The sequence below is a fragment of the Heterocephalus glaber genome, unplaced genomic scaffold, assembly GCF_053883595.1.
Source record: "Heterocephalus glaber isolate CG9 unplaced genomic scaffold, H.glaber_assembly_v1.0 deba00001442, whole genome shotgun sequence".
In the NCBI taxonomy this organism is placed as follows: domain Eukaryota; kingdom Metazoa; phylum Chordata; class Mammalia; order Rodentia; family Bathyergidae; genus Heterocephalus; species Heterocephalus glaber.
The window spans coordinates 56,879,484-56,900,945 of NW_028258296.1; the positions used below are offsets into that span (position 1 = coordinate 56,879,484).

The window sequence follows — 21,462 nt, forward strand, 5'->3', positions numbered from 1 at the left end:
ACCGGGAATCGAACTTGGGTCCTTGAGCCTGCGCAAGCAGGCAGTGAAACCACTGAGCTAAATCCCCACCCCTACATTTTTCATTTTGACACAGCCTTGTTAAGCCTATGAACTGCCCACGCTGGGTTTGAATTTGCAGTTCTCCTGCCTCAGTCTCCCAGAGTGCTGGAATTACAGTATGTCACCATGCCCACTTCTTTTTATTTTTAACATGGAATGTTTCACCAATTTGTAAGTCATCCTTGGGGAGGGCCCATGCCAATATTTTTAGTATTCTAATCTTAACATATGTGCTGCTGAAGTGAGCACCAATTCTTACATTTTAAAAGTTGTTTGTTGCCAAACGTGATAGTGGACACCTGTGATCCCAGCAGTCAGGGAGACTGAAGCAGGAGGATAGTCATCAGTTCAAGGCCAGCCTGGGCTACACAGTGAGTTCAAGGCCAGCCTGAATTAGAGTGAGACCCTTTCTCAAAAACACCCTCCCCAAATCCATAGCCTTTTCCACCCCTCCCCAACCCTACACTCCTTCCCACAGCAGTCCTCCAGACAAACGGAGACAGAGCCGTGGTCTCCAAGCGCACGTCACAGAGGCTGCGCTTCTCACGGAGCACGGAGCTGGCAGGCGCGGCCGAGGCTCACCCCAACACCCTGACGCATGAATCGGCACGCGTTCCTTTCGCTATGCCCCAGAGTGTAAAATTTTATGGATGAAGAAACCGAGGCTCCCAGAGGCCCCTAGCAATCAGAGCCACATGGTGCCGGCGAGGTGGCACACGCCTGTCATCCCAGCACTCCGGGAGGCTGAGGCAGGAAGATGGCCAAGTTCGAGCGCAGACTAATTTAGACACTGTCTCAACAAATAAATAGGGCTGGAGATGCAGCTCCGTGCAAAGGCCTTGGGTTCAATCCCCAGTACTCCACCGCGGAAAACAAAAAACAGAACAAACTGCACGGTTCCCTGCCGCCCAAGGCAGAGGCCGAGATGACCTGGAGGGAGCCTGAGCAGGCTGGGCCGCCTCGGCTTCTCCCGCTCGGGCCGTCGGGGGGCGCCCGCAGCAGGTTGGGTGACCCGGCGCTCGGTGCGAGTCGCCACCCCCTCCCGGCGGCCGGGGGCGCGTGGCGGTCGGGGGCGGGGCCGGGCGGTGTGGGCGGGGTCTGGGAGGGCGGGACCGGGGCCGCTCTGGGGCTGGAGTGGCGGCCGCAAGCCAGGCAGCAGCCAGCTCGAGCCCAGCGCCAGCCGCCGGGGGCGCACGGAGCAGGTAGAGCCCCAGCCCGACCCCAGCCCGACCCCGACCGCACCACCTCCGCTCCCCAGGCTGCCGGCTGCCTCCGCCGGACTCTGGCCCCAGCTCGGAGGCCCCGGGGTCGAATCCTGGAAGGGGCTCAGCCCCGGCGCCCCGGCCCCAACTCCCGGTCGGGAAAGGCGCTCACAGCTACCTAAGCCTCGGCGGCCTCCCGGTAGCGCGGGTCCCTGCCGGGCCTCTCAGGGTGCCGCGGAGGACGCGTCCAACCCCCGATTGCAGCGAGGCCGGGGCCGCTGGGAGGCCGGGCTGACCGCGGAGACGCCAGGCGGGGAGGGAGCGTGAGGACCGCGCAGTGCCGACCCGCGACGGGACTCCCTCGCAGCCCTGAGCCACTCGTCCAGCCCCTCGGCCGGCAGTGACCGTCCCGGGCGGGAACAAGGCCAGCTCTGCGCAGGTCCCTCTCTGGACCTTCACTGGCCACCGAGGGGACTGTGGCCAGGACGAGCCCATGTTCGTCCTGCCCAGGGGCCAGCCTGGCTCCAGTGACTTCTGACCTGCACTTTCCTCACCCTGGGCAGCAGCAGCAGCACCCAGATGAGGGACGCGGGAAGGGGTGAAAACCAGATATGTCTGTTTCCGCAAAGGGGGGCATTGGCCCCTGCCCAGCTGTGCACGGGAGGGTGGGGAGGGACTTTTCCAGAGAGGGAGCCAGGCCTGGCCCGGGCCCGGAGCTCACGTCACCCCCACCCCTCACTTCTCCAGGGAGCTGCCAAAGCCAAGGCCAGCTCAGGACGGGATTATGTGTACTGGGGTGGACCACGCGAGAGACACCGGGTCGAGGGCCGGGAAGTCGAGACCAGCAGCAGGGAAGGGCAGCAGGGGCCGTCACCCTGCCCGCCTTCCCTCCAGCCTCGAGTAACTGGCAGAGGGTTGAGGGGGGAATGGGTCCTTCTCCAGGTTTCCGCACCTCCTCCTCCCGTTCCTCCTGTCAGGGCCGAGCTGCGACCTCGCTGCCCAGGCAGGGGAAGGGGAGGCCACCCGACCCAAGCAGCTGAGGGGCTCACACTGCCCACCCCCGCTCAGCCACTTTGACCCCTCCCTCAAATCCCCAAGTCCCGGGGTCTCAGCGAGAGGAGTGGGCTGGGTACTGCTACCCCCAAGCACATTCCTACCTTCCCTCTGTCATTTCCCTGCCCTTCAGCCGGTCCAACAGCTCTTTGGATTCCTCTCCTGGTGCCTTTTGGATCCAACAGAAACAGTGTTTTTTTTCCTGGAAAGCAGAACTAAGGCGGGAGGGTGGTGGTGGGAATGGCTCTAAGTGAGAAGGAAGGGGGTGGAGGACCTGGGGTTGGGGAGCCCAGCTCTGGGGCCAGGGGAGCATTCCAATGCTCCCTCAAAGCTGGACTCAGGTTGACGTCCCGGCATTCCTGGGTGACTGGGGAGTCAGGGCAGCTCTGGCTGCATCTCTCCCCTAGTTTCCTCAGCTCTTATAGCTGTGCATCAACAGAAGAAAAGAAATTTTGGGCCAGGGATTTAGTTCAGTGGTTCCACTGCCTGCCTCAAAAGTGCAAGGTCCTGAGTTCGATACCCTGTACCAAAAAAATTTTTTTTTCTTTCTTTCCTTGTGTTTTTGGTACTGAGGATCGAACTCAGGACCTTGCCCTTTCAAGGCAGGCAGTGGAACCACTGAGCTAAATCCCTGGCCCTAAAGAAAAAAAAAAAATTTTTTTTTTTAAATTTTTAAAAAAAGAAAAATAGCTGGATGTGTTGGCACATCCCTGTAATCCCAGCATTTGGGAGGCTGAGGCAGGAGGATGTGAGTTCAAGGCCAGCCTGGAATACATAGTGAGACCCTGTCTCAAATATAAATAAATAAAAAGAAGAAAAATAGCTGGCATGATGGCACATTCCTGTAATTCCAGCTCCTCTGGAGGCTAAGGCAGGTAGATCACAAGTTCAAGGCCTGAGGAAGTTATGAGACCCTGTCTAAAAATAAAAAGGGGTACAGATGTAGTTTGGTGCTAGAGCACTTGTCTAGCATGCATGAGGCCCTGGGTTCAATCCCCACTACCACCAAACAGAAAAAAGAAGATGATGATGATAAAAATTAGGCACACATGAAGTAAGGCCCCAAACCTGCATGATGACACAGGCCTGTAATCCCATAACTCAGGGGAGTTGAGGCAGGAGGATCACAAGTTCAAGCAAGACCCTGCCTCAAAAAAAAGAGTCTGAGGATGTAATGTAGTTCAGTGCAAAGGCTCTGGTTTCTATTTTTCTTTCTTTTTTTTTTTTGAGACAGGGTCTTGCTTTGTAATTTAAACTGGCCTCTAACTCCCAGCGATACTCCTGCCTCAGGCTTCTGAGTGCTGGGATTACAGGTGTGCACCACCATGCCTGGCTAAAGGCCCTGGGTTTCATTTCCCCAGTCCTAAGAAAGAAAGAAAGAAAGAAAGACAGACAGGGAGGGAGGGAGGGAGGAATGAAGGAAGGAAGAGCAAGCACAGAGGAAGGAAGGGAAGGAGGGAGGGCAGAGAAAGCGGCTCCTATAGAGCCAATGCAGAGGGCTGCTGGCACCCAGGGGGAGGTTAAATCACCTGCTTTTTCTCTATAGATGAAGCCATTGACCCACTTAGCTTAATCCTTAGCCAAAAAGTGTGTGAGGCAGGTTGAGATGTGCCTGACTCTTCCTTCTGTAATGGGCTTAGCTGGTGGCAGGTAGGAAACAGATGGTTGGGAAAGGTCTTGTTCCTAGGGCTTCCAGTCAGGCCTCCCAGTCAGGCCTCAAGGGTGTCTGGCTGGTCCTCAGCTTTCCAGGGAGCTCTGGGGGGCAGGAGTGGGAGTCAGATGGAAGCCTAAGAATGGCCTAAGCCGCCCAGTGAGCAACCCCACTCAGGCCGGGGAAGGAGCTGAGCCCGCACAGCACCGAGGGGAGGGGACCCAGCTGGGAGCCTGGAGGCTGAGAGCCCCTTCCGCTCCCACCCTGAGGGTCCCCCTGAGGAGTCACCCACCCTCTGGCCCCCAGCTCTTCCTGAGAGGTAACCACCAGGCTCTGCCCCTGCAGCACTCCCCCTCCACGCCCAGATGCCAGAGTTGCTTCTTCCGGCACAGTGATGGAGAAGTGGCCGGGCAGGTGAGAGGTGGGGCCGCCCGGGAAGTCTGGGGCCGAACCCTAAGGCTTTGAGGTCCTGGCCAGGACCAGGCCCTTCTGCCTGCTGGGAGCCAGGATGTGGGGAGCCTTTGGGTGGGGTCAACGCTTCCATCGTGGTCTTCCACCCCTCCTTTGACTTGCAGGCCCTGGCTGTGTCTGGCGCTGCTTCTGTCTCTGCCTCAGCTCTGCCTGGACCAGGAGGTGAGCCTGGGGCAGGTGAACAGCCTGCGCCCACCTGGGTCCCTTCAGCTTCCCGACCCCACACCCTCCTCTCCGGCCCTGTCTCCTTGTCCCCATCCACACGCTCGGCCCTCCGGCCCTCCTGCCCTCCCGGCAGCCCCTAACCCCTGAGAAATCGCAGACAGCCGATTTCTAGTTCCGCTTGGCTGGGCTGGGCTCGGGAGTGTGGCTCTGGGCCAGAGCCCTGGGCCAGGAGGCTGCTGAGCACCTTCCCCTCCCATGGCTCTATTTCTGTCTGCCCTTTCTCTCCCTGTAGGTCTTGTCTGGACACGCTCTTCAGACAACCCCAGAGGAGGGCTGGGTCCCTGATGGTGTCTGGGGACCTTGGGACCAGTGGGGCCCTTGCTCCCAGCCCTGCGGGGTGGGGGTGCAGCGCAGAAGCCGGACTTGTCGACTCCCCCCGGGCCTGGCCCTGCCTCCCAGGCCCCCACGACACCCAGAAGCCCCCCATCCCCACGGTCAGAGCCCCAGACCTCAGTCTTCCCGAGACAGGACACAGCCTTGGGGAAGGGGCAGCCCACTTCGGGGTCCTGCTTCCCAAGTGGGGAGAGAGGAGCCCCAGGAGGCCCTCAGGTGAGGTTCAGAGGAATGGGCTTGGGGAAGGGAAGGGGACCAAAGGGCACAGTGGCTTCCGAGGCCGATCTCTGGTGCCAGAGAAGGGTCAGGGGTGGGCATCTCTGCAACCTCATGACTCCCACACCTTCTCAGGTCCTGGGTTCGAGAGCCCATCAAGCCAGGCATGTTCGGTTACGGGAGGGTGCCCTTCGCCTTGCCGCTGCATCGGAGCCGCAGGCACTCCGGGATCTCACCCAGGCCTGAGTCCTCCCTGGCCTCTGCTACGGTGGACAGGCCCCTTCCCTCCCTGACCCCGGGAGCAGAGCTGCTCAGCCCCCAAACTCAGCTCCTCCCTGCAGAGCCCGCTGCCCACACCTCATGGCCCCCCGCAGAGCCTACCAGGCCCCAAACTGCTCAGACAGGGGTGCCCCCCAGAACCAGTCCTGTCCCCACACAGCCCCACCTGGGAGCCCAGGCCTCTGGCGCGGGGCCCCCCTCTCGAACCTCCTCCTCCAGAGAAAGTGGCTCCTTCCTTGCGTCCCCTCAGCCGAGAAAGCCTAACTCCCAGCGTCTAGCCAGGCCCCAGGTAGCAGGCAGGCGCCCCGATCCTTTGCCTTCTGACCCTTGGGGCCTCGGTCAGCAGAGCCGGGGGCACTGGTGGCCTGGGGGGAGTCCTCGCGTGTCCTTCTCAGAGCCTGCCAGTCACCATCTAGACGGCTGGCTGCCCCTGCTGTGGGGTGGGCCCCAGCCCGGCTCCCTCTGGAGCCTCTTTGCCCCCAGAGACCCTGTCCCAAGATGTGCTGGGGAGAGAGAGCAGCTCCGAGCCTGCAGCCAGGTGGTGAGTTCTCTGCTGGGCTCCCCAAGGCTGTCTGGGTCCTCGTTTGTCAGCCCTGGACCCCAGAGCTGACCCTCTCCTCCCGCCTCCAAATCCAACTTCCTCCCCAGCACTGACTGCTCTGCTTCCCCACCCCAGCCCTGCCCCCCTGAGCAGCCAGACCCCCGGGCCCTGCAGTGTGCAGCCTTCGACTCCCAGGAGTTCATGGGCCAGCTGTACCAGTGGGAGCCCTTCACCGAAGGTGAGCGGTCACCCTGCCCGGGCAGGGGTGGCCTGGGGCTGGGCGTCATGGGGACAGGGAGCACCTGCTCACTCTCAGACTGGGAAGGTTTCCAGCCCCTCTCACCATGTAGCCCCTCTTTCTCCTTCGTCACACCTGTCTTACAAAGGCAATGAGGGCCTGGAAGAGGAGGGCCTTCCGGACAGGCCTTCAGCTGTCAGACGCAGTGGTGGCAGCAGAGGGGTCAGGCTTGGAGAGCGAGGGGCCCAGAGGTGCCCTTTGGCCGGCTTCCTCTGGGAAGAACCCCCATCCCAAGAGACAGTGTGTTTGTGTTTGCAAGATCCCATCCAATGCTTACAGCAGGGGCTGTGCCACAGACCCAGGGGGGTCCAGGACCCTATCACTTGTTCCCAAGTAACCATCCACTTGATTGTAGGCTTATGTCAACTTGACATTAAAACAATCTCTCGTGAGCTCTGTACCCACCGAATCGTAGGTGTCGGAAGCCCCTTGATGGTTGGGCACAGTGCTACTTACCTGTAGTCTCATCTGCTTGGGGCCTGAGGCAGGAGGGTCACTTGAACCCTTGACTTTGGGGTCAGCCTGGCAACTTATAGAAACCCCATCGGTGCATACCCGAAATCCTAGTAATTTTGGAGGTAGAGGGAGGAGGATTTCAAGTTTGAGCCCAGCCCAGGCAACTTTGTGAGACCCTGTCCCACAATTTAGAATTAAAATTAAATTTTAAAAGGGCTGAGAATGATGCAGCTCTGTGCAAAGACCCTGGGTTCAACCCCCAGTACTCCAAAACAAAGCCAAACCTTGATAGGACCCTTGGCCTCTATTGTTCTGACCAATCCTTTCAGCACGTGGATCCTCAGGTTGCCTTCATTCAAGACACAGAGACAGTAAAAGCAAAGCCATAAGGGCTCTGGGGCCTTTGCCAGGTCGCTCCCCACCAGCTCAGCGCCCTCTACCTTGTCTCTTAGTTCAGGGCTCCCAGCGCTGTGAGCTGAACTGCCGTCCTCGTGGCTTCCGCTTCTATGTCCGGCACACTGAGAAGGTCCAGGATGGGGCTCCGTGTCAGCCTGGAGCCTTGGACATCTGCGTGGCTGGACGCTGCCTGGTGAGGGAGGGCAGAGCACATGCGCACACACACACGCACGCACGCATGCACGCACGCACTGGTGAGTGACACTCATCACAACAACAAACCACCAGACAGAGCACCCAGGGGAGCCCCACCTGCCGAGCCCAGCCGGGCAGAGCCTCGGGTGAATGGAGGAAGGGTCCATCAGGCACACCGTGCGTCCCCGAGCCCTGGGCCGGGGAGGGATGTGGGCCAAAGGAGAAGCACACTCCCACGTGTAGCAGGAGCAGGGTGCAGGTGGTGAGTGGAGGGTCCTGCGTGTGCTGGAGGGGCAGGCATTGGCATTCATGTCTCCCTCTCCCCAGAGCCCCGGCTGTGACGGGATCCTTGGCTCTGGCAGGCGTCCAGATGGCTGTGGCGTTTGTGGGGGTGACGAGTCTACCTGTCGCCTCATTTCCGGGAACCTCACTGACCCGGGTGGTCCCCTGGGCTACCAGAAGATCCTGCAGATTCCGGCTGGAGCCTCCCAGCTCCAGATCACCCAGCTGCGGCCCAGCTCCAACTACCTGGGTGAGCACCAGGCTCCCGGGCCTGGCCCATCCCCTTCCCCGCCTCCGTGTTCCGCCCTCCTCAGCGCTGTTCAGCGTGGCAAACAAGCTGAACAAGAAGTGGGGAAGCGGAGGTGGCTGGGGGTGTCCCAGGTTCTGTGGGGAGTGGTGGGAGGGAGACAGGAGGACCGACCTGGTGTTTGGGGGTCTCTTCCAGCACTCCGAGGCCCAGGGGGCCGCTCCATCATCAATGGGAACTGGGCCGTGGATCCACCGGGCTCCTACGCAGCCAGCGGGACTGTCTTCCTGTACAGCCGTCCTCCTCGGGAGGAGGGCAGGGGGGAGAGTCTGGCAGCCGAGGGGCCCACGACCCAGCCTGTGGACGTCTATGTGAGTTGGGCATGCGGTGGGAGGCCTTCCCTCTGGGCGAGGCTCCTTGGCTCAGGTGGGAGGAGCCTGCTGACGCGCTCTCTCATCACCCTCAACGTCCGTCACCTTCCCTTGTCCCCAGATGATCTTTCAGGAGGACAACCCAGGTGTTTCTTACCAGTATGTCATCTCCTCACCTCCTCCAGTCCCCCAGAGCCCCGCTACAGAGCCCCCTGTGCCCCAACTGCAGCCTGGTAAGGCTGATCTGGGAGGCGGGCGAGGCCCTGAGGGCCGGGGTGGCAGGGGCAGCTGATCTGTCTCCTCAACCCCTGTGCAGAGACGCTGCGGGGCGGGTCCCCACTCCCCTCGGCGCCCCGCCCAGCCCGGACCCCAGGCACCCTGCAGCGACAGGTGCGGATCCCCCAGATGCCTGCCCCAACCCATCCCAGGGCCCTCCTGAGGTCTCCAGCTGGATACTGGAAGCGAGTAGGATACTCAGAGTGCTCAGCATCCTGTGGAAGAGGTGACACTTCATACCTATATTCCTGGGACTGCAGCCTGAACCCCAACTTGACACCATGACGATTCTGTACCCAGGTTCTTGGGCCCACTGCGTGACCCTGCATCTGGGACTCAGGGGAATGGCTCTGAGCCATCCCACTGCCCGCTTTCTTGTCCCTTCAGGCATCTGGCGCCCCGTTTTCCTCTGCATTTCTCGTGAGTCAGGAGAGGAACTGGACGAACACAGCTGTGCCATGGGTGCCAGGCCCCCAGCCTCCCCTGAGCCCTGCCACGGCCCACCGTGCCCTCCACAGTGAGTGTGGCCCACAGGGAGGGCTGGGCTGCAGCAAGTGCCCCTCCCACACCATCTCCCTGGGTGCTACTCACCTGGGCACTGCCTGGCCGCAGGGACACGGGGCTGCTATCCCACAGACAGCAGAAAACCCCAGGCAGCCTGCACCCCCATAAGAACCCCAGCTCCACCGCTAAATGTGCCCACTGTCCTGTGACGGCCCCTACAAATCTCATCACCCTGTCTACCTCCTTCCTGCCCTGCCCACACCCGCAGCTGGGAGCCCGGTGAGTGGACAGCCTGCAGCCGCTCCTGTGGGCCCGGCACCCAGCACCGCCAGCTGCACTGCCGGCAGGAGTTTGGTGGGGGAGGCTCCTCAGTGGCCCCAGAGCGCTGCGCACACCTCCCTCGGCCCAACACCACCCAGCACTGCCAGCTGCTCCTCTGCGGCCACTGGGAGGTGGGCTCGCCCTGGAGCCAGGTGAGTGAGCTCGGGTGTAGAAGCCCAGAGGAGTGGGCACCAGTGAACGGAGCAGAAGTTTTTCCACCTTTCTTCATCAGCAGAAACATTCTGCAAACAGGCTGTCATGTGGAACCCCAGTAGACAATGTCAGATAAGAGACTGAGCCCCGGCTCAGGCTCCTCTCCAACCCATAGACCCTATAACCACTGAGCTGGGGCTGGAAGGCAGATCCTGGGTCCTAAGCCCTGGGGCTGAAGCCGCCCAAAGCCCAGCTCCCAGGGTCCCTCTCACACCCCCAGTGCTCTGTATGGTGCGGACGAGGCCAGCGGAGCCGGCAGGTTCGCTGTGTGGGAAACAATGGCGACGAAGTGAGTGAGCAGGCATGTGCCTCGGGCGCCCCCCGGCCCCCCAGCAGAGAGGCCTGTGACATGGGGCCCTGTACCACAGCCTGGTTCCACAGCGACTGGAGCTCCAAGGTGGGCCCCATGCCCTCAGCCGAGCCCCGCATCCCTGGTGAGCGAGCGCATGCAGGCAGAATGCAGTACGAATTGACTGAGCAAGTGCCTCCTTTGTGCATCAGGGTGCTAGACGCCCACCTGGGACACCTCCACCCCAAGTCCCTGGCCCCCCTTGTCTCCAGCAGCCCCCTTCACGAAGGCCTCCCTGCTTCTCCACAGTGCTCAGCCCAGTGTGGGACGGGAATCCAGCGGCGCTCAGTGGTCTGCCTTGGGAGCAGGGAGACCCACAGGCTGGGCCAGGAGGATGAGGGAGCAGGAACCAGGGAGCAGAGCTGCCCGCCAGGAAGCCGCCCTCCCGACATGCGTGCCTGCAGCTTGGGGCCCTGCGAGAGGACGTGGTGCTGGTACACAGGGCCCTGGGGTGAGGTGCGCTGAGGCCTGGGAGGGGCTGGGCTGGGGCAGGGGCACTGCATGGCAGGCAGGCATTGGGAGTGATCTCTGCCCCTCCCGACACCAGTGCTCCTCGGAGTGTGGCTCCGGCACACAGCATAGAGACGTCATCTGTGTGTCCAAACTGGGGACTGAGTTCACTGTGACTCCTCCCAGCAACTGTTCCCACCTGGCCAGGCCGCCCACCGTGCAGCCCTGTCAGGGCCAGGCCTGCCAGGATCAATGGTTTTCCACAGCCTGGAGTCCGGTGAGTGCCTGGCTCCCTGCCCTGCTCAGCCTGAGTCTCCAGTGAAGTGGGGCTCCTCTCACTGGACCCCCAAGTTTCTTCAAACCCCAGGACAAGCCCAGCTCATTTCACATTGTCCCATTTCCTTTGGGCTTGGAGGGCAGGTGGCACTCATAGCGTCCTGGATGATAATGTCCCGCCGCTGCTCTTCAGAGGGAGGTTGTGGCCAGGGGTGAAGGCGGAGTCCCGATCTCATAGCTGTGCTTCCCCTAGTGTTCTCGCTCCTGCCAAGGTGGCACGCAGACCAGGGAGGTCCAGTGCCTGAGTGCCAACCAGACCCTCAGCACCCTGTGCCCTCCTCACCTGAGGCCCTCCAGGAAACGGCAGTGTAACAGCCAGCCCTGCAGCCAGCGGCCTGGTAACGAGCCCCTATGCCCAGTCCCGACAATGGGCTCAGGGATTAGCAGGAGTGTGCGCGGAGGAGAGAAGGGACTGTGGCAGTGGGCAGCGCACTTCCGGCCAGGTGGTCATTGTTGATGGTGCCCGCTGGCCTCTGTCCCCAGACGATAGGTGCAAGGACAGCTCTCCACACTGCCCCCTGGTGGTCCAGGCCCGGCTCTGCGTCTACCCCTACTACACAGCCACCTGCTGCCGCTCTTGCGCCCGCGTCCTGGAGCGCTCCCCGCTGGAGCCCGCCTGAAATGGGGCCCGGAGGCCTCTCCTCCCGGTTCTCTCGATCAGCCCATGCGGTGCCCCTGGCTCTCCAGCCTGTCCCATTATACCTGGGATACCCTCCAGGGCGACTGAAGGTGGAGGCCACAGACGGCGGCTGTCCGGATGTGTGGCAGGGTCTGCGTTTGTGGTGTGATGTGTGTGCACCTGCGCCCCGTGTGTGCCCTCAGATTGGGGTATCACTTCCCAAAGAGAAGTCACAGGGGCGGAAAGGAGTGGGGGAGCAGACAGTACTTGTTTCCCCGAGACTTTTCTAGGCTGAGAGGAAAGGAAGTTTGCAGCTCCTCACTAATCTGAGCTACTTAGAATGTGGTCTCCTCAGCAATGGCAATTTTGCACCCTAAACCTGATTTCTCATATTCAGGCCTCACATTTTCTAAACCACTCTTTTGGACCGGGAGTGTAGCTCAGTGGTAGGCTGCTGGCCAGGAATGCACCAAGCCCTGGGTTTGATCCCCAGCACCCCCCCCCCCAGCCACCCTTTTGGCTCTGACCCCCTCACTCCGTGCCCATCTCCATCCTGGCCTCCCTGATTGGCGAGGGAGAGGGTCAGCCGTAGCCAGTCCTACCCCCAGGCCAGAGCAGGGACCATCTGAACCAAGGGTGGAGACATGTTAGAAGACACCCCGCCCCTGCCCCCACTTCCCATCTCCTTAAATGGCTCCCGCCCCAGAAGTAATTTATTTTTTATTAAAGTTGATTATGACAAATGAGAAGCATGCTCTTCGCTGTCCGCCTGGGGACACAGCCGTCCCACCTGGGCCACCTGAGCAGTGGCGTCAGGAAGCCCGGGAGGAAGAGCCGGGGCGGCGGACAGGATCCGCCACTAGAGGGCGCCGCTTTCCCCCGTTAAACATGGCGCTGCCCGCTTGGTCCCAGGCCCGGGGAAGGCGCGCGGCCTGCGTGGGTCTCTGGGAATCCAGCAGGACTCCTTTTGATCCCGGGCTGCGCTGAATGGCAGCGGCCTTCTGGGGGCCATTTCTCCGGTGCCCTTTCTGGGGCACTGCCTTCCTCTCTCGCCAATCTTTTCCACTGTCACCATTTCCCCGTCCGCGGGGCGGGAGAGGGATGTGACCGCGGCCCCTGAGCCCTTGCTCAGCCCCTGACTAGAGAAGGACCCGGGCCGGTCTGGGGGACCCGGGGCTCAGGGAGCGGCCGGGCAGTACTCGATGTCCTGCCAGGACATTCTTCTGCGCTGTCTCACCCTGGCCGCCTCCCTCCTCCCGGCCGGCCCTTCCCTCAAGGTAAATAACTGGCCGGAGGCGCTGCGAGAGCGGCGCGGCCCTTTCCCCGACCCTGCAGTTAGTTCCTAGAAGCAGAGCCCCGGGGAAGGGGACCGCGCAGAAGCCGGCGCCCCTGGCGGGCGGGCGACACTCCAGGGCCGCGGGGCCCTCAGCCACCTGCGGCCCAGGGAGGACGCAGTCATCCGCGGGGCGGCCTTCTCCACCGAGCGCCATTCTTGGGGCTCGGGCTCGTTCTGGGCCGGAGCGGCCGAGCAGGAACAACGGAGAGGACACCTGGGAGGAGCGGGGGTGAGGGCAGAGGCGCAAAGGAACGCAGGGGAATGAAAACGTCCCAGCTGCAGGCCCGGGCCTGGGCGAGCAAGAGGGCACCGGCAGGCGGCCGCCAAGTCGGCCCGGCCCGGCCTCGGGAGCTGGAGCTGCGGCCCGGCGGGGCCTGAGGGGCCTGAGCGGCGCCCGCGGCGCGAGCTGGGTGCAGGACCAGCCCTCCGCTGCTCTGGGGTCAGCTGACTCGCCCGCCCGCCCCGGCTGTTGCTGGGCAGGTTTGGAGCCGGGCCTGAGTCTGAGCCAATCACAGGTGTAGGAGCCGCAGCCACAACCCTGGGGCGCCCGGCCTCAGCGCCCCTTTCTCTCCCTGAGAGCCCCCAGCTCCCTCACGGCCTCCTTCCCGGGTGGGCTCGCATTTGGACGTTTCCCTCTTTCCTCCTCCCGTTTAGGAGCTAGGATTCCCATCGCTTCTTGGCCTTTTGGCTAAGATCAAGTGAAGAGCTAGGATTCCTGTGGCCCCGAGGTCAGTGTGGGGTCAGTGTGGAGTTCTCAGGAAGGGGAGCCTGACTCCAAGCGACCCTTCTTCCTGGCCCCTGCAGGGGCGCTGTGAGGCTGGACACTTCTGTTGACTTCCGAGAACTCGGAAGGGTGTGACGAAGCTGCAGCCCAAAGGGCAGCGAGACGTGGGGGCGGGGGGGAGCCCCTAGTCTGGGTGCACTGGGGTGGAAATAGGGAAGGGCACAGAGGAACTGCACCTTGAGGTTGGGATGGGGGTGGGATTGTGATGTGAACTTTTTTCCCCTTCAGTACTGGAGATCGAACCCAGGCCTTGGACCTGAGCTAAATTCACAGCCCTTTTAAAAATTTTAAATTTTGAGGCAGGGTCTCAGTAAATCACTAAATTGCCAGTCTGGCCTTGAACTGACAACCCTTCTGCCTCAGGCTCTCTGAATGCTGGGATCACAAGCTCCGGCCAGCTGGGGGCGAACAGAGAGCTCAGCCAATGGCGGCACAACGAGGATGCCTCGTTTCTGTGTGTGGCTCTAGGGCACAGGCAGACTCGGAGCTCTGTGGGACGTACACTGGCAGGGTGTGCTTAGGCTACACAGCCCTGGGTTGGGGACCCCAGCACTGCTGTGTCAGGACTCTTCTTCCTCCCCTCAGCTTCTCGGGGTACATACCCGACTTAGGTGCAGCCTGAGGACTACATTTGGTGTTCAGACCTCCCTGTGAGCAGGCCAGCTGCAGGGCAGGTGTAACAGTCCCCGCCCCTCCCTGCACCAGATCCACCTCTGTTCCAGGAAGAGGGAAGCAGGCACAGGAGCCAGGCTGTGGCCGGGGCTGAGTCTGGCCTTAGGCCCTCCTCTGGGGACCTGGAGGAGAACCCGGGTGAGCTCTAGGTGGACAGAGCAGTGGGGAGAGAAAGACTCCGGGATGTGCCCCACTTCCTGCTGCATTCTCTCCAACTAGATCTTCTTTCGCTTCTTGCTCTCCCAACTTTTACAAATAGAGACTTCTTTTTTTGTTTTGAGAGAGGGTCTCCCTATGTAGTCCAGGCTGGCCTCAAAATCGAGGCAATCCTCCTGCCTCAGCCTCCCAAGTGCTTACATGACCTGCCCGCTGAGACTTCATTTTAACACCCCCCCCAACCCCCACCCCAAGTCCACTAAGCCAGGGGCATCTTACTACCACAGGCTGTGGTTTGGGAGATTTGGGGTGGGGTGGGGCTCTTATCTTCTCTCCTCCCAACACCCCTAAATCCATGTCTCAGTGCTAGGGGGCTGCTGGGTAGGCAGTTAGGGCAGAGGGGGTTTATCTGTCACGGGCAGGTAAGAGGCGAGGGAGATTTCTTTGAACAGGAAGTAAAAGGCTCAGGAAAGTACCTAAAAGTCTAAGTCTGTCAACAAGAGAGAAGGCAGGCCTGGTGGCACATGCCTGGTCTCAGCATCTGGGAGGCTGGGGGTGGGGGGTGGGGGTTGGCAGTGGTGGTTTCTTGAGTTCAAGGCAAGCCTGGACTGCACAGCATCATGGTGGCACAGACCTTGCAACACTTTGGGAGGCTGAGGCAGGGGGATCTCAACTTTGAGTCTAGCCTGGGCAATTTAGCAAGATCATCTCAAAATTAAAAAGGGCAGGGATATAGCTCAGTGTGAAAGACCTGGGTTCAGTCCTCAGTACCAGGAAAAAAAAACAAAACAAGAATGAGAAACCGGATTAGCCTCAGTGTAGCTAGCACCAGTTCTTTGGGGTTTTGTTTTTGTTTTTGCCGTACTGGGGATTGAACCAAGAGCCTTTGCACTGAGATACAGTCTCAGCCCTTTCCATTTTTTATTTTTTTGTTTTGTTTTGTTTTTTGGTACCGGGGATCGAACTCTGGTCCTTGTGCTTGCAGAGCAGGTGAGGAAACCACTGAGCTAAATCCCCAGCCCTCCATTTTTTATTTTGAGACAGGGTCTCAGTAGGTTGCCCAAGCTAGATTTGAACTTGAGATCCTCCTCCTCAGTCTGAGTGCTGGGATTACAGGTATATGCCACAACGTAGCTGGTTTTGGGCTCCTTGGCCTGGGAGATGGGGAAAATCCTGAAAGGAAGGTGTTTCAGGACTGAGGTCTGAAGATGGGTAGGACTGGGGGGAAAAATGTCCCAGGCTAGTCCAGACCATGAGACTCTGGCTTCTGCTCTCGGAAACGTCAGTCACACCAGTGGAAGAGCAGGCACGGGACAGCAACAGTGAGACTGTTCTCTGCCAGCACCAGGGCCTCTCGAAGCCCGGAGCCTCAGGAGTCAGTGGAGGAAGGCTGTAGGGGGCTGCATGCTGGCCTCTCCTGAGCCCTGCCTGGGTCTCCTAGAGACTCCACCACAGAGCTGCTGAATGAAGAGGAAAAGAAACTGGGGGAGAGAAGATGGGTAGTTGAGCCAGGCGCTAGGGACCCAGTTACTCAGGAAGCTGAGGCAGGAGGACTGCAACCTCCAAGCCAGCCCAGGCAAGTTAGTGAGACTAAGGGTTTGATCCCCAGTCCTAGAGGGGGAAAGGGAGCAGATGTACTCCCAGGATCCCTCGGCTGAAGCCCTGGTGGCGAGGACTTAACCCCTGCTGTGAGGCAGAGTCCAGTGCCCAGGGCCCAGGCTCCATCTTTCGGTCTCCCTCCCCTGCCTGCTGCCAGCCACTGGCTGCTGCATCTCATCACGAAATGAAGCTGCGTTTTAGCTGCAGCCCAGGCTTGAGCAAGTCTTTCTCTGCACAACTAGCTGCTCAGTGTCTGGGCTTTGCAGGACAGGTCACCTCTGTTGCAACTCCTCTCTGCTCACTGCAGCACAAAAGCTGCCATAGGTGGTTGCTAAGTAAACAATGGGCTTGGTAGATTGAACCCAGGGCTTTGCACTGAGCTACATCCCCAGGCTTTTCAATATTTTATCTTGAACAGAGTCTGAGTCAACTGCCCAGCTAGACTCAAACTTAGGGTCCTCCTGCCTCAGGCTCCCAGAGTTCAGGGATTATAGGCATGGGCCAACACAGGGGCTTCTGCTTTAGATTTTTTTTTTTTTTTTTTTGGTACTGGAGATCGAACTCGGGTCCTTGCGCTTGCGCAGCAGGCGGCGAAACTGCTTTAGAATTTTATCACTTATTTTCAAATACAAGACCATTCCTGGCTTGCTGGCTATCACAGACCCAGGTGCAGGGCAGACCTAGCTCCTGACTTCTGGAATATTCTTATCCTGTCCACCCATTAAAGCGCGGTGTCCCCTCCAGGGCTCCAAGTGCAACTGTAGAACCTTAGAAGTCAACACATTCTCTACTTTTGTCTGGCTGGGTTTGTTGGTTGTTTGGGTTTTTTTGTTTCTTTGGTTGGTTGGCTTGTTGGCTGGTTTTCAACAATTAGTAATTCTTGATTCCAATTCTACACAGTCCCATTTTTTCATAACTGTGGACCTTATGTAAGGACCATGTGTACTGTAATTATTTACTGGACCCAAATACTGACAACTGGAAAGAGTTTTGATTTCTTGAAACTTTGGCCTGAAAAATAAAGTGTAAACAATATTTTTCATGAAAATGCAAAAATAAAAATTAAAAAAGACATTTGAAAACAACAAAAACATTTAAAAGTATTCAAGGTGTGGATCACGGTGGCCCAGATTATTGAGCATTTTGATTCTACAAGGGCATCTGACTGTGCCCCTTGCCAATGAAAGTAACAGAACAAAGGAATTGTGGCAGTGCTTAAGAAGTGAAGGCACACAACTGTAATTCCGGTATTTATTTTATTTTTTGAGACACTATGAGTCTCATCATGTAGCCCAGGTTGGCCTCGAACTGGTGGTGATCCTCCTCCTGCTTCTGCCTCCTGAGTGCTGGGATCACAGGTGTGCACCACCACACCTGGCCTATATTCCCTGTGTTGTTTTTTTTCCCCTGGTACCGGGGATTAAACTCAGGACCTTGTGCTTGCTAGGCAGGCATGGTGCCACTGAGCTACATCCCTGGCCCCCCAAAGTTTTTGAGAGGGTGAGGCAGGATTCTAAGTTCCAGACTGGCTTGGACTACATAGACTCTGTCTAAATTTTAAAAAATTTTTGTTTGGTACCTGGGATCAAACTCAGGACCTCGCACTTTCGAGGCGGGCAGCAGAACCACTGAGCTAAATCCCCAGCCCTTAAATAAAATTATTATTAATTGAAGCCAGGCACACCCCTGTAATCACAGCATTCTTGTAGGCTGAAGCAGGAGCATCACAAATTCGAGTCCACTTTGTGCAATTTAGAAATTTAGGAGATTCTGACTCAAAAAAAGGGGGGGGGGGGCTGGGAATGTAGCTCATTGCAAAGGGCCTGGCTTCAATCGCCCATATCACAAAAAATACATGCATATATGAAGCCAGCCATAGTGGCATACGCCTGTAATCTCAGCACTGTGGAAGCTGAGGCAGGACAACCGCTGTGAGTTCCAGTCTGGCCTGGAATACATAGTGAGATGTTGTATCAAAAACAAAACAAGAAAAATGAACAAAAATCACTAATTGAGTCAGATCTTTTTCTGTAGCTCAAGCTCAAAATTATGCATTATTGGGCTGGGGATTTAGCTCAGTGGTTCCGGCGCCTGCCTCGAAAGCACAAGGTCCCGAGTTCGATCCCTGGTGGCAAAAATAAATAAATAATTATGCATTATGTTCACACCTAAAAGGATTACTTCTTTTTTTTGTACGGGAGATCAAACTCAGGTCTTTGCGCTTGTGCAGCAGGTGGGAAAACCACTGAGCTAAATCCCCGGCCCTACATTTTCATTTTTTATAAAAATAATCTTTACCTGGAAGTTCTTACTAAATCCTTACCTATACAGTATTACAAGTTTTTCTTTCATTCAATAGCCCTGATGTAGTCTCCATGGCTCACAACGGGGGAAAAAATGTAGAGACCTCCATCCTGTTTCAGACTGGACCCCAACCACCAAACTCTGAGGTGGGCAAAGGGAAGAAGCAGCAGGCACCCAGGCTCCGCCCTCGGCAGAGCTGCTGTTCCTTAAACCTCGAGAATGTGTGCTTGCACGCATGAGGTCCTGGCTTCCATCCCTAGCACCAAAAACAAGCTAAACGCAAAGCCACATCATTTCAAAACACTCACACACAAACACCTCATTTTGACATGAGTTGTTTCCCTCTTTCTGTACTTTGCCTCATGAGGGATTTCTGAGAAATGAGAGAGCGTCACTTCCCCTAAGCCTCAGCCTGCAGTTTGGGTTTTGTTTTTAACGATGAAAAGGAGGAGGGGAGGAGTACCCTGCCTGACTAGGAAGACGTCGAACTCCCTGCCCAGAGCCCTCACCTCACCTGCGTCCCACGTCCCACTTGCCTTAGCTCTGGGCTCTCAAGGTCAAAAGGAAAGGAACAAGACATCCTCCCCTCAGGAAACTTCAGGAACAAACCAGGGAAACCCAACAGCTGCACCCTGGAAGCCGCCCAGTCTCCCCTCCTCCCTTCCCGTGAGGGGGGCCACTGTTCCAGGCGGCCTGCGAGACACAACGGACCCAGAGAGCCAGGTCTGCCAGGGACAGCCCTCTCCTGCCCTCCTCGCGTCCTGACCAGTTCATCGGGAGACTGCCGAATACAGGGCAAAAATTCAAAACCAGCTCCTCCCACTAGACAAGAAAATTAACTTTGGGCCACAGAACTCAAGGTGTTTCTTAAAGCAAAGAGGGAAACCAGGGGCAGTGGCCTGCATTTGTAGTCCCCATCTATTCAGGAGGCTGAAACAGGGGATCATTTGGGCCTGAGAGTTCAAGACCTGCCTGGATAACCTAGTAAGACCTTGTCTCAAAAGAATAAATAAGGGCCGGGGATTTAGCTCAGTGGTTCTGGCACCTGCCTCACAAGCGCAAGGTCCCCAGTTCGATCCCCGGTACCAAAAAAAAAAAAAAGAATAAATAATATAACCAGGTGTGGTGGTGCACACCTGTAGTGCCACCACTCAGGAGACTGAGGCAGGAGGATCCTGAGTTCTGGGCCAGCCTGGGCTACCAGTGAGTTCGAGACCAGCCTGTACCACAAAGTGAGACACTTTCTCAAGCAAAACACACACCCACACCCACGATGGGGTGGGGGAGTTGAGCCCAGTCTCTCCTGAACTGCAAGACCCCCTCATAGTTGGGGCCCTAGACCTGCTCCCTGGCCCGCCTTGAATAGTGTGCCTTGCCACCATCTTTTTTTTTTGTACCGGGGATCCAACTCTCGGGACCTTGGGCTTTCGAGGCAGGCGGCAGAACCACTGAGCTAAATCCCCGGCCCTTTACCACCATCTTTTAAAAATTACTAAATAAAACGAAGCAGCAGACTCCTCTAACGCAGTTCAAGGCCTCCTTCCTCCTTTGGTTCCCGCCTCTCTCCCAGCACACCTTGTGCTGCGGCCTTGAATAAACACAGCCGCGTGACCGCCAGGCGGGCGTGGAATTCTGAATGGAATGCACAGCCCGGCCAGCCTGGGCCTGAGTGGGCCTGAGCGGGACTGGCGCTGGCCGTGGATTTATCCAGGCAAAGAAGCCAAACAATGAGCTCATGGTCAAGAATGCGGCCTGTGGGGAAGTCTGCGCCAGAGCAAACTGGTTTCTGAATCAAATGGGAAGAGCTGCAATTGAGTCTCCCACGGGAACAGGCTCTGGAAGGGCAGCAGCGCCATTGAGCTTTCAGGGGGCAGTTCAGTAACTTAGGGCCCTTGTTAAACTCTGCCCTGCCGTACTCAAAACCCTGTGCTTCCTTCCCCAGCTCTCTGAACCGAGGGTCTCCAGGGCAGAAGACATCCCAGTGCCCTGTCCAAAACGCATCTGCAACGTCGACTGTGGTCTATGCGCCTAGAGACTCTGGTTAGGGCACGCACTTTCCACATCTATCAGTGGAGTCTTAGTTTCTTTTTTTCTGGTACTACGGATCAAACTCAGGACCTTGCACTTGGCAGGCGAGGCGCCACTGAGCTAAATCCCTGGTCCTGTTACTTTCTAAATAAACATAATCCACCCAGGATTTTTGTTTTCTTTTTTTGTACTGGGGACTGAACCCCGGGCTTTCCCACTAAGCTACATCCCTACCCCTTTCAAAACATTTTTTAAAATTTCAGACATGGTCTTGATAAATCCTTTGGTTGTCCAGGCTAGGCTCAAAATTCCAGTCCTCCTGCCTCAGCCTCCCAGAGTGCTGGGATTAGAGGTGTGAGCCACCAATTCCAGCTTCCACTAAATTGTGTCATTTATACCCAGTTCAGATCAGAAAATTTTTTTACCAGTATTTTCCCTTTTTCTTTTTTTTAAATGTAAGAACTAAAATAGTTCACTTCTTATACTTTTGTACAGCACTTTGTTTAGTGTTCTAATTTTGTGACACAGGGTCTCACTATGTAGTTCAGGCTGCCCTTGAACTCAATATGCAGCCCAGGCTGGCCTCGAATTTGTGGGAATTCTCCTGCCTCAGCCTCCTGAGTGCTGGTATCACAGGCATGCGCCACCATGCCTGGCATGTTTTCTAATTATTTTTATCCATGCTTATCACTCTTAATAGATTGTAAGCATTCACATTTTATAGATTCATTTTGCATAAATTCTCCCACATGTATCTCCTAAGAACAAGGGTGTTGGATAACATAACCGCAATATAATACACTCAAGAAGATTTGAGCCATGTGTTGAGGAGAACACATATAATTCCAGCCGTTCAGGGGACAGAGGCAGGAGGTCCAAATTCAAGCCCAGTCTTTGGGAGCCAGGCGTGATAGCCAAGTCTACAATTGCAGCACTCTGGCAGGCTGAGCCGAGAGGGCCACAAGTGGACCCTAGCCTGGGCAATACAAAGGTTAAGCAAAATCCTGTCTCCAAAAAAAAAACCACACCCTAAAACTATATTATAGGGGCTGCGGCTATAGCTCAGTGGGAAGGCCTTGGGTTCGATACCCAGTACCAAGGGGGCAAGGGTGGAGCCGGGAAAGATGGCATACACTGTAGTTCCACCAGGTCAGCCTGGGCTACACAGGGAGTTCGAGGCCAGCATGAAACACTGTCTTCAAAAAACCAAAAATAGGCTGAAGATATAGCTGTGTTGAT

At 57.5% G+C, this 21,462-nt stretch overlaps 1 protein-coding gene and 1 non-coding gene across 10 annotated transcripts; one reads left to right on the forward strand and one right to left on the reverse strand.

Annotated features, from left to right (window-relative positions):
• Positions 1-205: 205 nt before the first annotated feature.
• On the reverse strand, positions 206-309 carry LOC147827785 (U6 spliceosomal RNA). Its single transcript, XR_015452142.1, has one exon. It is a non-coding gene; the product is annotated as a U6 spliceosomal RNA (small nuclear RNA).
• An 860-nt stretch (positions 310-1,169) lies between these two features.
• Positions 1,170-12,093, forward strand: Adamtsl4 (ADAMTS like 4). 9 transcript variants are annotated; one of them, XM_087213382.1, is made up of 18 exons: positions 1,170-1,262; positions 4,273-4,380; positions 4,542-4,599; positions 4,895-5,211; positions 5,347-6,031; positions 6,167-6,269; positions 7,238-7,374; positions 7,704-7,908; positions 8,104-8,276; positions 8,398-8,509; positions 8,593-8,778; positions 8,940-9,069; positions 9,325-9,529; positions 9,811-9,987; positions 10,189-10,395; positions 10,487-10,666; positions 10,919-11,063; positions 11,209-12,093. In XM_087213382.1, exons 2-18 carry the CDS (start codon positions 4,361-4,363, stop codon positions 11,343-11,345), a joined length of 3,177 nt encoding a protein of 1,058 aa, XP_087069508.1. In that variant the 5' UTR covers positions 1,170-1,262; positions 4,273-4,360; the 3' UTR covers positions 11,346-12,093. The 9 variants fall into 9 exon arrangements, 8 of the variants coding, with proteins under 8 accessions (XP_087069508.1, XP_021121503.1, XP_087069509.1 ...); XM_087213383.1 differs by having other exon boundaries at positions 1,181-1,262; positions 4,312-4,380; XM_013075572.3 differs by having other exon boundaries at positions 1,181-1,262; positions 4,312-4,380; positions 8,398-8,435; positions 8,705-8,778.
• Positions 12,094-21,462: the final 9,369 nt, after the last annotated feature.

Bases quoted from the DNA above. Each gene is read 5' to 3' on its own strand.
- Adamtsl4 (XM_087213381.1), top strand. From the start codon at position 2,047: ATGTGTACTGGGGTGGACCACGCGAGAGACACCGGGTCGAGGGCCGGG. The intron at 9,530-9,810 runs GTGAGTGAGCTC...TCACACCCCCAG, and splicing joins TGGGCTCGCCCTGGAGCCAG to TGCTCTGTATGGTGCGGACG. The intron at 9,988-10,188 runs GTGGGCCCCATG...GCTTCTCCACAG, and splicing joins ACAGCGACTGGAGCTCCAAG to TGCTCAGCCCAGTGTGGGAC.